Here is a 12,500-nt window from a genome sequence, read left to right as displayed (position 1 = left end):
TACTGTAAATGATCTATGAAGTTATAGTTATGAAATAAAATATTCAGTTATAATATCAAATTAATGTAAATGTTGTTATGAAGGAAGAACAAACTGATAGCTCCATCTTTGTACATTGCAAAACTGATAGGCCTTATGAAGAGCATAGGTAGAAGGACCATAGATAAAATTCTAGTTATGTAATAAACAGTAAGAAGCAACTGACACAAGACAAATATACTAGATGAAGACAGATTATGCACTGGGAATTAATGATTAGACAGCAAACTGTTGGTATGAGGAATATGTAGTTTTATCAAAAAAAAAAAAAAAATGCCATATTGTCATAATGTATTGTACATAACAAGTTCTAAAGGAACCATTGTAAATCTATATTACAAAGGAAGTGAAATTATCTCACTGCTTGTAAATAGACGATAGTGCAATGTACAAATTTATCAAGCTGGTTTTGAAAAATTAGTTCACTGTTGCTCATTATTTATAATCCATATTTACTGATTATCAACTATTCCTGTGGACCATTATTTATAACCCATATTTACTGATTATCATCTATTCCTGTGGACCTGTGTGTGTTTTTGGCTTCATCACAAGAAGCAATGTATACTGGTCTTAGCCAGATGCTTATGAGTCTGTAGAGTTCAAAGTTATATGTGACATTCTTCAAAATCACTGAATTATTCCTCAGAAATGAATCTCCTCTTTATAGATTTAACAAAATTTGCTAGGAAAGATGGAGATGCTAAATTATGATGCGAGTTAGAGGGAATTTCAGATGACTCTTGAGTTACAATATGGTTATGTACGTAGTTATGTATGTATATATTCATTGCAGTTGGATTTGTATAGACACATTTTTCTTGACTTGTCAAAAAAAAAAAAAAAAAAAAAAAAAAAAAACTCTCATCACCCAGTAGAATTGGGTGGGTGAAAATCGCTCTGAGAGGGGCAGCGAGGCATCATGTCAGGAGAGATCTTGCACCTGGAAGCTGTGTGCGCTTGTTATCTTCATGGAGAGAGCAGCATTGGGCAAATAATCACGCCATCGTAAATGGGTTAACCCCTTGATGCTGGATACAAGATGGTCACATGATAGCTTAACTGGCTTAGTCTGGTTGTCTCGCTGGGTGATCGGGTGTGTAGTGGCTGCTTGCTGCTTTTGCAATCAAGTAGCCTGTGGCACTAAGCCTCCAAATTGCCAAACACTTGCATTAACCCAATCCCGATGGGCCCGGCGATAAGTGGAAACCCCCTGTGCCGGGCCTATGCAATATTGCATTGGGAACGTCATACATGTATGACTCCCCGGCATCGGGCATTTAGCGGTGTCACACAGGTGTGACGCACGGTTGCCATAGGGTTAAGCTACAATTAACCCATTCCCGACGGGGGAATTCTAGCCTTGATGCCAAATGATCCGTGCGTTCGAATTATTAATAAAATCTAAATCATTGGCTGGCACAATACTGTGCCGCCCGGCAACTGGGCTTTTGAATGCGCGGTACACATGCTGTACCACCCGTCCTGTGTGGGTTAAATAAAATCAAATATTTAATCATCTATACTTGATGAGATAGATAGCACACAAAATGATATCTAAACAACTTTGTCAACACAGTATTATGCAGATTCTATGGCAATGCCTAGTATCATGACAGAATATCATGAAATATTGCAATCCCTGTAAGGGAATGTACATACGCTAATTGACAAAGATTAGTTTTTTGGCTTTTTCCTTCCCTTTCATTTCCTTTCCCCTCCCTTTTCTCTTCACTTCTCTCTTCTTTTTTTCTCTTCTCTTCTCTCTTCCCTCTCTTTTCTTCTCTTCTCCTTTCCCTCTCTTCTCTTCTCTTCTCTTCTCTCTTCCCTCTCTTCTCTTCTCTTCTCTTCTCTTCTCTTCTCCTCTCTTCTCTTCTCCTCTCTTCTCTTCTCCTCTCTTCTCTTCTCCTCTCCTCTCCTCTCCTCTCTTCTCCTCTCTTCTCTTCCTCTCTTCTCTTCTCTTCTCTTCTCTTCTCTTCTCTTCTCTTCTCCTCACTTCTCTTCTCCTCACTTCTCTTCTCCTCACTTCTCCTCTCCTCTCTTCTCTTCTCTTCTCTTCTCTCTTCTCTTCACAAAGGGGAAGATAACAAGTAGGTGATGCTTCATTCTAGGGTGTTTTTCTGTCACATGAGGCTGTGCTGAAACTCTTGGATTGTTTTTCACCCACCCCATCCTTATGGTTTGCATGATTGCGTCTACAATGTAAAGGCATGTGAAAATATTGCCGTGTTCAGAGGAGGTAAATTAGTCAAAAAAATGTTATAGCAATGCTTTTCTGGTGTTATTTGTATTGAATTTTGCCTATATTCTTCACTTCTATGTGATAATACCCATGGGAAGTGGAAGTATTCTTTTAGTGAAGTATCAAAAAAGATTTTTTATACTTCTCTTTTTTTTTCCAAAATGAAAAGAAGAACAATATATTCTTACATGTACAAACAAGTATGTACATGTACCTTGCGACATGACATGGCATGACGTGACATCACGGCTAATTGACAAATTAGAAATAGTATTATATTAATTTTTTAATTTTTTTTTTATTCTATTTCTTGGTCAATCACATTTGATTTTACAATAATTTTTGGCTTAGATCTTTTTATTTAACCTAACTGAAGCAGAAATTACCATTAAGTCATCAATGTTTTTTTTTTTTTTATCACATTTTATGACTTTAAAACACCAACACTAAAGTAACAAAGACTAAGAAATAAAAAAAATATATATCTAAGAACAATCTAGGGTTCTATAGCTGATGTTCCAGCATGTCACAACTGCCCTGCCCGGAACTCAGCGAGAAAGTACTGGACATTTCAGGATGTCACCCAGAACTGGGGATATTTTTTGATCACGTGATAGGACATCAACCTGCATGAACAGTTTAAGAAAGTTTTTGCACAAATGTAAAATATTTTTAAAAGGTTGATAAAGATTATTTATCATTACATGTATATGAGTGTCCACCATAAAACAAGACGGAATGCTTAGGCAAGCCTTTTCTATGAGGATGAACAGATGTCAACATTAGGTTGCAGTCGTAACACTTGAAAGTGTAACGTATTCAACATCATACTTTTGTGTATTGCTGTAGAATTTTCTTTAACAAAATTGTTTCCTGTTACTTGATATGCATTTAACCCATTCCCGACGGGGGAATTCTAGCCTTGAATGTCCAAATGCCGGGGCGTTCGAATTATTAGGCCTAAATCAATTGAATGGCTGGCACAATACTGTGCCGCCTGGCAACTGGGCTTTTGAATGCGCGGTACACATGCTGTACCACCCGTCCTGTGTGGGTTAATGGCACATCCCAACCCTTTCTATGTGGAAAGGTCATATTTAGCATAATTTTTTTTTAGGTAAATGTAAGTGTGGAACCCATCTTGATCAATATAATTTTTCAGGGAACTCCAGATGCCAAGTTCTTCTCTTCACCTCATTGCATCTCCCTCTTAGCAAGGTTTACTTTGAGGGCGCATGTAGCAGTATCTCGTAGTAAGAAATCTCGCTCCTTGCCACTCATCATTACAACACCAGATGTCAAAACATCAGAGTCCAACATGTGCCTTGTTTGTGGAATTCCACCTGTCTCAGAGGAATCTCCAAGAAAGTAAGTTTTTACAATGGTCCTGCATTACCTTTCATTTCCCTTCCCCTTCATAAGGGCGATGGAAAATAGTATTTATGATTTTTATACTTTTTAAAATCACAATTACTTGTTGTTTAGTAATTCTTCAAATTTACAGCTTTTATTAAATCTTGATTTCTGATTGTCAAAGTATCATTTGACATTTTTGTTTAGTTAAAAATGATTTTTTTCAGTTTCTTCGGAAAAGCCTTCGAACAAGCTGCAGATAAAACTGGCTCCAAAGCTGAATTAGAATTTTTTGATACAAATAGTAAGTATACCCAATTATCTTGATTTCTTCTGAAATTGTGTCAAATAAGTTTCCTAACAGGAGGATTTATGTTTTTTGTTATTATTGCTTTATAATCTCTGGTGTCCTTTACTCAACAGTTATACGACTGAGCGTGGACGATCGCAGTAAATTCTTTGACGCACTTATCTCACTGCTCAGCTAAGGATCATCTGAATTGTGGTTGGTATTTCATTTGGAAGATGAATGTTAAGATCTTTATATAAAGTGGATTAGTACTTACAATCTAGATGTCACATCCTTGTGAACTTTTTGAAATTTACAATGCATTTTTGAGTGAGATTGGATGTTCAATACTCCCGAGATGTGGAAGGCAAATGATACCACGGTAGATTATGCCACTTCCATAGATGTAGATATCATATTTATATTATTTTTATCCTAGTTTTTCATGTACTTTTACTTGGTTTGTATAAGAATATTTAGATTGATGGGCAGATGACTACTAAAGCAACCAAAGAATTAGGTCTTACCTTTTGTATCATTATCAAGACTGTAGAAACTATAAATTTAGTTTTCTTAAACCATTGGTAAGTGAAAAAAAAATTGAGATGAAAAGCCTCTGGATGATGCTTTTATGGGAGAATATGGTAAATATAAAGCTAAAGTGTACATCAAGATATGTGTAAATGGAGCAGTTATATAAACAAAGCAAACATCATGCAGGATACTTATATTTCATGTGGTAAAATAATTCCTTTGTTCTGGTATCAGGCTCAGTATAGGAAACGGTTTAAGAAGAGGGTTTTATCATCATTCTTCTACTTAAGAATGATTTTGACCTATTTAACAAGTTTATGACTAAATATCTGTCATGCATAATGGACTGTGGTACAGCAGTTCCATATATTAGGAGCCCAGTAAAAAAGAAAAAAGAGAAATGGTCTTCATCAAAATAAGGTAGAAACAGTTCAAACAGGATGATGCTATGAATCAACTCTGCAATTAGGCTAGAATCCATGAGATAAGAGTGAATACTTTCAAAACAGTGAAGGAGATTGGTTTGTGTTTGTAATGTTTGCAATTATATATTGTATTAAACTGTGATATGCAATTGGTATAATCTGTATATTATATGCTTCATCATTAATGAAGTCTTTCTATGGTATGCAACCTTATTTTTCTTTTTAATTATTAGGAACAGAGTTCATTAGTGGATTTATTTTTTATTTGCAACAATGTTGCATGCTGCTTTAATTATATGGTTCATTATCTTTTTATACTAAGTGTTTTCAGTCATCATAATAACTAAACTGCATTCTTATAGTGTTAATAAAGCAGTAATTACTTCAGCCTTGAACTATTGCCATTAATAATGCTTCAACCTCAGCTCTATTCCTTCATTCACAAGATATAATAGCTACAAGTGTATTACTTTCAACATTCATCCATATTTATTATAGTATCTTCACATGTACAAATTGGGTATTAAAATATTTACTATTCAAATAAAGATTTTCATTTTTTTAATTTAATGGGTAGCTTATTTTAGTATGCTTTATAAATTAATAAACAAATAATAAAACTAAGCCTCGGTGACTTGACACATTATATGCCTGATTTTTTCTCATGAAGGACATGTTATGTATGTACAGTATTTTAATAAATTTTTATGAACTTTATGATGACACTTATTTTAGTTGCCCCCCCCCCCCTTTTTTTTTTTTTCCCTGTTTTTTTTTTTTTTTTTTTTTTTTTTTTTTTTTTTTTTTTTTTTTTTTTTTTTTAAGATGTTTTTGTTATCTTACTATCATTATTAATGCTCTTGCGACAATGATGATGGTGATGAGGATGATTATAACAAGGTTAAAAATAATGATAGTAATATAAATAAAACATTTTTCTGGATAATTCAAAATGTTTAGACAAGTAAGGTCAGGCACGCCTAGTAACTGATCTCTTAGTGATTAATTGCCTGTGGAAATAAAGTTTAAACTTGAAGGCTTAGGCATAGTTATTTTCACCCATTTTCTTGTCAGGTGAATGAAGATTTTTTTTTTGTGATAAATGGATATTGATAAACATTGAAATTGAACTTTAAAGCATAGCATTATTATTTCAAAACATGATAGAAGTATAATTAATGCTATGAGAAAGCCAGATGAGATGGTGTTTAGTAATACAAGCTAGATTCTGCAGTTGATATCTAAAAACACCAAAAAATATGCAGGAAACTCATTTCCCTTTTAGCTTCTTCCCAATAATTAAATCGCTTTGGTTTTTAGGAGCCTTATAGACAAAACAGACAAGAACCTAAGCAAGATGCAGCTTAGAACAGTTAGGAGACAGCGTTCATGTTCCTTTGGCCCATACTTACGTACCTTGAGGTATGTATGGTGCTGTTATGTGTTGCTTGCTGATGAAACTACTTGGGCTTATATGTATATAATGTATATGTGTCTGTGTGTGTTAAGAGAGGGAGGAAGGGAAGAGGTATACATCACATGCCATGCTGCAGTGATGGAAAGTTGCAAGAAATATGTATGTGCGTTCGATTTTCGAGTGAGAAAAAGGAAAAGATCTAAGAAAATAATATATAAAACATAAATGAGAGGAAGGGGGGGGGAGGAAATGGAACTGCGAGGCATAATTAATTGAAGGAGCCATGCTTTGGAAGGATCGCTCTTCCACTGCAGCTGCTATCCCTCTCAACAGTTAAGCAGACCTATCTTTCAGTTCACTCTCTCTTGTGTGCACACAAAGCTATAAGAATGTACATGGTTTTTATACGAACTTCGATGTTTGGTGTGATTTTCCTGATACTCCTCCAGTGAGTACCTGGATCCCCCCCTGGGATAGTGCTCGAAACGACGTCGACTCGTCAGTCCCTTAAATAGTACAAAATAGTAGTGTTCTTTCTTCTACCCTTCATGAAATGCCGGTCATCAACACTTAAGTATGTTTAAGTATAGACAACACCGAGAGATGGACAGTCAGGCACGTTCCTCCAGCAGCAGTGTTACCAGACTCCAGGATGCAAGAGAGCCCTTACAGGTGCCGGCGCCTAATGGTCGTTACAGGCGACGCTGTGCCTGCTATGGTGAGAGGAAAAAGACCCGGGTCATGTGCGTGCGGCACCTACGGCGTTGCACTCACAGTTCGTGCTTCCGAAGGTATTACAACTGGCATAATTATTAGCCAGGGTCTTTTTCCCTTTATCGTGGTAGCAACAGTGTATGTATATGTATTCATGTATATTTTCGTGGTATAAGTAAAATTCCAAAATTTGAAAAAAAAAAAAAAAATCCTTCCATTATATCATACCCATTAGCTTATACAGATAGCTAAATTGGACTCCTGTAAACATATTCAGTCTATTACAACTCTTGATACATTTATCAAATAACTAATGTATTTCCCTGTATACAAAATCCCCCCCCCCCAAAAAAAAAAAAATAATAATAATAATAAAAAAAATAAATAAATAAAAAAATAAAGCGAGACAGGTTTCGAATCATACCGCAGCTTGTGTTACCTTGATGCCACTGCCTCGCTATACACACACACACACACACACACACACACACACACACACACACACACACACACACACACACACACACACACACACAAAAAAAAAAAAAAAAAAATCCATCTGAATCGTTATCAAGATCAGCATTCTGAAGGGTAATTGCAAACTGTCTGTACAGTTGCATGTCAGGTGTATAACAACACTGTCAACACCATATTGGACAATGCAAGGTTGATCTTTTACTACCAGGGAGAAGGGAAGCCTCCGTATGTGCAAGGACACAAGGACACAGCTCTTGAGTGTCTTGCCCTTAAATTCCGAATGTAAATTCCAGAAGAAGTAGGATGTCAGTTGTTGTCTCTCTTCACGGGACATGGAGTGGCGACATCAGGTGGCATTAGGTATTGTTCACATCGTATATTCTTTCTGCACATTGTCTCATTTGCCAATGATGATTAGCATTTGCACGATGACAGTGAATCTTTTCACTATTTCAGCCGTTAGCAATTACGGGGCATCTAATTTTTTCTATCTTCAGTTACTCGTATAAAAAGCTAAGGAAGCTCTGGTTTGGCTGACACAGACATTGACCAAATGTATGTCTTGAAGTGTTGCAGTAGCTCTTTAGTAGGGGACTCGTTTTATTTTTTTTCGCTTTGTGTGGAAAATTAATTGATAGTCATAGATGTCTGCCAGAGCTTTTGCACTAATGCGTTTCTGAATATTGACTCGTGTGTCATTCCATGACTATATGAAACGCTATGCTTGCTATATAAACACAATGTACCATATCCGGGCTCTTTGGATCGCATTCTTGCACATATTTCACTAAAGATCTAGAATATAATAGCAATAATAAGGAAAATATCATATACATTTGGAAAATAAAACTAATGTTACCGGACGTTTCCACATTCTTGCTATAGAGGGGCAAGCAACCCCTGGCACGCGTGCCAAACGAGGGGGTTGACTATGATGCCACGTGCACATTAGAAAAAGATAATGACTAAAATGACGACGATAATCATAATTATAATGATTTATAGAAAAAGGGAAGGGGTATATAGTTTTATCATATTTAAATGTGTACTATTTTGCATCATGAAGAACTAGTGTTTAATCTCAAAATCAATGTTTTGTTTGCATATGTATAGCAGAACTCATCGTAAAATTGTGAAATAGATAAATATGGATTTTTAGTACGCTTGTCCTGTTACATATAAAACTGTCTAGATAAAAAACGTAATATTCCCAATAAAACGGGAGGCTTGTTTCCAGATACTATTAATATTCACTGGACTGGGCCTACCTTTACCGCTACTTCGTAGGTACCAAAGTGATGGGCGCAGACCTGCTGTCAGCCAGGATCAAGAGGTAAAAAGAATATCATTTACACCAATGTTTTATTAGTAGATACAAAATGTGGGCAACAATGCAAGGCGTGTTCATGTCTAATAACTCACGTCCGATAAGGCGTACATATGTACTCATTATATTTACAATCATAAAATCAAAGACTTGTGAAACATAGTTGAATTCGTTTTTATAAATAGGCTAAACTTATTACGTAATTACGTACGTTCTGCTATCTTCGCAATCAGCTGAGCTGATTTAACTCTTGAAGAAGTGTGTAGATAATTACTACTTATAAATAGGTGAAATGATAGTGATTACTTGACTACTTTAAAAGTAGTGTGAAAGCACTTCAAAACGTTATACAAGAAGAAAGCTGGTGCGAGCATACCACCCAAAATATTCTAAAGCCTTTTCATATATAGGTTACACTTCGCTAATGGTGATATAATAGTTGATAATCATTGATCATATCGTCTTGATAAAACTAGTCACATGAAATAAAAGTAAAGGTAAAGTCATCACGAAACTACACTGCGATACGAAGAAAAAGAGCAAAAAAGTATTAAAACAATAAAACAAAGCAAACAGCTGGATGCCTCACCCATTATGAGAATATTAAAGAAAGGATTCAAAACAATACAAAATAAAGATAGAATAAAAATAAAGCATTTGAAGATGCTACTACAAGGGTAGATTCTCTTAACTTACATTGTATGAAATACCAACATAGGAAAAACCCATGAAGGTAGAAAGTGGGAGAACACCAACACAGGAATAACCCATGAAGGTGGAATAAAGGAACACCAACACAGGAATAACCCATGAAGGTAGAATGTAGGAGAATACCAACACAGGAATAACCCATGAAGGTAGAAGGTGGGGGAATACCAACACAGGAATAACCCATGAAGGTAGGTGGGGGAATACCAACACAGGAATAACCCATGGAGGTGGAATAAAGGAACACCAACACAGGAATAACCCATGAAGGTAGAATGTGGGGGAATACCAACACAGGAATAACCCATGAAGGTAGAATGTGGGGGAATACCAACACAGGAACAACCCATGAAGGTAGAATAAAGGAACACCAACACAGGAATAACCCATGAAGGTAGAATGTGGGGGAACACCAACACAGGAATAACCCATGAAGGTAGAAGGTGGGGGAATACCAACACAGGAATAACCCATGAAGGTGGAATAAAGGTACACCAACACAGGAATAACCCATGAAGGTATAAATAAAGGTACACCAACACAGGAATAACCCATGAAGGTAGGTGGGGGAACACCAACACAGGAATAACCCATGAAGGTAGGTGGGGGAATACCAACACAGGAATAACCCATGAAGGTAGAGGGTGAGGGAACACCAACACAGGAATAACCCATGAAGGTAGAATGTGGGGGAATACCAGCACAGGAATAACCCATGAAGGTAGAATAAAGGAACACCAACACAGGAATAACCCATGAAGGTAGAGGGTGAGGGAACACCAACACAGGAATAACCCATGAAGGTAGAAGGTGGGGGAATACCAGCACAGGAATAACCCATGAAGGTAGAATAAAGGAACACCAACACAGGAATAACCCATGAAGGTAGAATGTGGGGGAATACCAACACAGGAATAACCCATGAAGGTAGAATGTGGGGGAACACCAACACAGGAATAACCCATGAAGGTAGAATGTGGGGGAACACCAACACAGGAATAACCCATGAAGGTAGAATGTGGGGGAATACCAACACAGGAATAACCCATGAAGGTAGAAGGTGGGGGAATACCAACACAGGAATAACCCATGAAGGTAGAATAAAGGAACACCAACACAGGAATAACCCATGAAGGTAGAGGGTGAGGGAACACCAACACAGGAATAACCCATGAAGGTAGAGGGTGAGGGAACACCAACACAGGAATAACCCATGAAGGTAGAATGTGGGGGAACACCAACACAGGAATAACCCATGAAGGTAGAATAAAGGAACACCAACACAGGAATAACCCATGAAGGTAGAAGGTGGGGGAATACCAACACAGGAATAACCCATGAAGGTAGAAGGTGGGGGAATACCAGCACAGGAATAACCCATGAAGGTAGAATAAAGGAACACCAACACAGGAATAACCCATGAAGGTAGAATGTGGGGGAATACCAACACAGGAATAACCCATGAAGGTAGAATGTGGGGGAACACCAACACAGGAATAACCCATGAAGGTAGAGGGTGAGGGAACACCAACACAGGAATAACCCATGAAGGTAGAATGTGGGGGAACACCAACACAGGAATAACCCATGAAGGTAGAATGTGGGGGAACACCAACACAGGAATAACCCATGAAGGTAGAATGTGGGGGAACACCAACACAGGAATAACCCATGAAGGTAGAAGGTGAGGGAATACCAACACAGGAATAACCCATAAAGGTAGGTGGGGGAATACCAACACAGGAATAACCCATGAAGGTAGAATGTGGGGGAACACCAACACAGGAATAACCCATGAAGGTAGAAGGTGGGGGAATACCAACACAGGAATAACCCATGAAGGTAGAATGTGGGGGAACACCAACACAGGAATAACCCATGAAGGTAGAAGGTGGGGGAATACCAACACAGGAATAACCCATGAAGGTAGAATAAAGGAACACCAACACAGGAATAACCCATGAAGGTAGAATGTGGGGGAATACCAACACAGGAATAACCCATGAAGGTAGAATGTGGGGGAATACCAACACAGGAATAACCCATGAAGGTATAAATAAAGGTACACCAACACAGGAACAACCCATGAAGGTAGAATAAAGGAACACCAACACAGGAATAACCCATGAAGGTAGAATGTGGGGGAATACCAACACAGGAATAACCCATGAAGGTAGAATGTGGGGGGAACACCAACACAGGAATAACCCATGAAGGTAAAAGGTGGGGGAACACCAACACAGGAATAACCCATGAAGGTAGAAGGTGGGGGAATACCAGCACAGGAATAACCCATGAAGGTAGAATAAAGGAACACCAACACAGGAATAACCCATGAAGGTAGAATGTGGGGGAATACCAACACAGGAATAACCCATGAAGGTAGAATGTGGGGGAATACCAACACAGGAATAACCCATGAAGGTAGAGGGTGAGTTAACACCAACACAGGAATAACCCATGAAGGTAGAGGGTGAGGGAACACCAACACAGGAATAACCCATGAAGGTAGAATGTGGGGGAATACCAACACAGGAATAACCCATGAAGGTAGAATGTGGGGGAACACCAACACAGGAATAACCCATGGAGGTAGAGGGTGAGGGAACACCAACACAGGAATAACCCATGAAGGTAGAGGGTGAGGGAACACCAACACAGGAATAACCCATGAAGGTAAAAGGTGGGGGAACACCAACACGGGAATAACCCATGGAGGTGGATGAGGAGAGGGAAACACGGAAAGGAAAATCTTATGGTATTTTCACACCTAGTCCTTCAGCCATCGAAGTCAGTCTATTCCTATTTCTGAAGATGTGCAGGTAGAGCGCCAATCGCTGTTGTAGTTGTAGGTTCTGTTGCCTTAAGCTATTTCTTTCATTTACAAGCTGAGAAAGATTCTCTTGCGAGATGGGCGTGGCAGAGGGATTGGAGCTGCTTGGCGACTGTAGTGACAAACAGAGTATAGGTCCTGA

General features: G+C 38.0%; 2 protein-coding genes and 1 pseudogene across 5 annotated transcripts in view; 1 reads left to right on the top strand and 2 right to left on the bottom strand.

The window, feature by feature from the left end:
• Cdc45 (cell division cycle protein 45) overlaps window positions 1-5,600 on the top strand; it is a 17,943-nt gene extending 12,343 nt beyond the window's left edge. Inside the window, exons 11-13 of the mRNA XM_043029196.2 lie at window positions 3,444-3,649; window positions 3,862-3,938; window positions 4,058-5,600. Of these exons, the coding sequence (XP_042885130.1) occupies window positions 3,444-3,649; window positions 3,862-3,938; window positions 4,058-4,122 (348 nt within the window). The 3' untranslated portion in view covers window positions 4,123-5,600. The remainder of the gene's footprint in view (window positions 1-3,443; window positions 3,650-3,861; window positions 3,939-4,057) is intronic.
• A 3,235-nt stretch (window positions 5,601-8,835) lies between these two features.
• LOC147467190 (uncharacterized) lies at window positions 8,836-12,239 on the bottom strand (annotated as a pseudogene). The gene is made up of 2 exons (XR_015190638.1): window positions 11,992-12,239; window positions 8,836-11,825 (listed from the first exon to the last, which is right to left on the bottom strand). The product of XR_015190638.1 is annotated as an uncharacterized LOC147467190 (transcript).
• LOC147467189 (uncharacterized) overlaps window positions 12,070-12,500 on the bottom strand; it is a 3,812-nt gene continuing 3,381 nt past the window's right edge. For all 3 annotated transcript variants that reach the window (XM_086532238.1, XM_086532237.1, XM_086532236.1), the window contains exon 2: window positions 12,070-12,500. This exon is cut by the window's right edge and continues 611 nt beyond it. In XM_086532238.1, the coding sequence (XP_086388364.1) occupies window positions 12,279-12,500 (222 nt within the window). In that variant the 3' untranslated portion in view covers window positions 12,070-12,278.

This window comes from Penaeus japonicus, unplaced genomic scaffold (genome assembly GCF_977035675.1).
Source record: "Penaeus japonicus unplaced genomic scaffold, GWHDUDI00000001_assembly GWHDUDI00000037, whole genome shotgun sequence".
Classification (NCBI taxonomy): domain Eukaryota; kingdom Metazoa; phylum Arthropoda; class Malacostraca; order Decapoda; family Penaeidae; genus Penaeus; species Penaeus japonicus.
The sequence above is the reverse complement of the archived record's forward strand: the minus strand, read 5'-3'. Positions and strand labels throughout refer to the sequence as shown.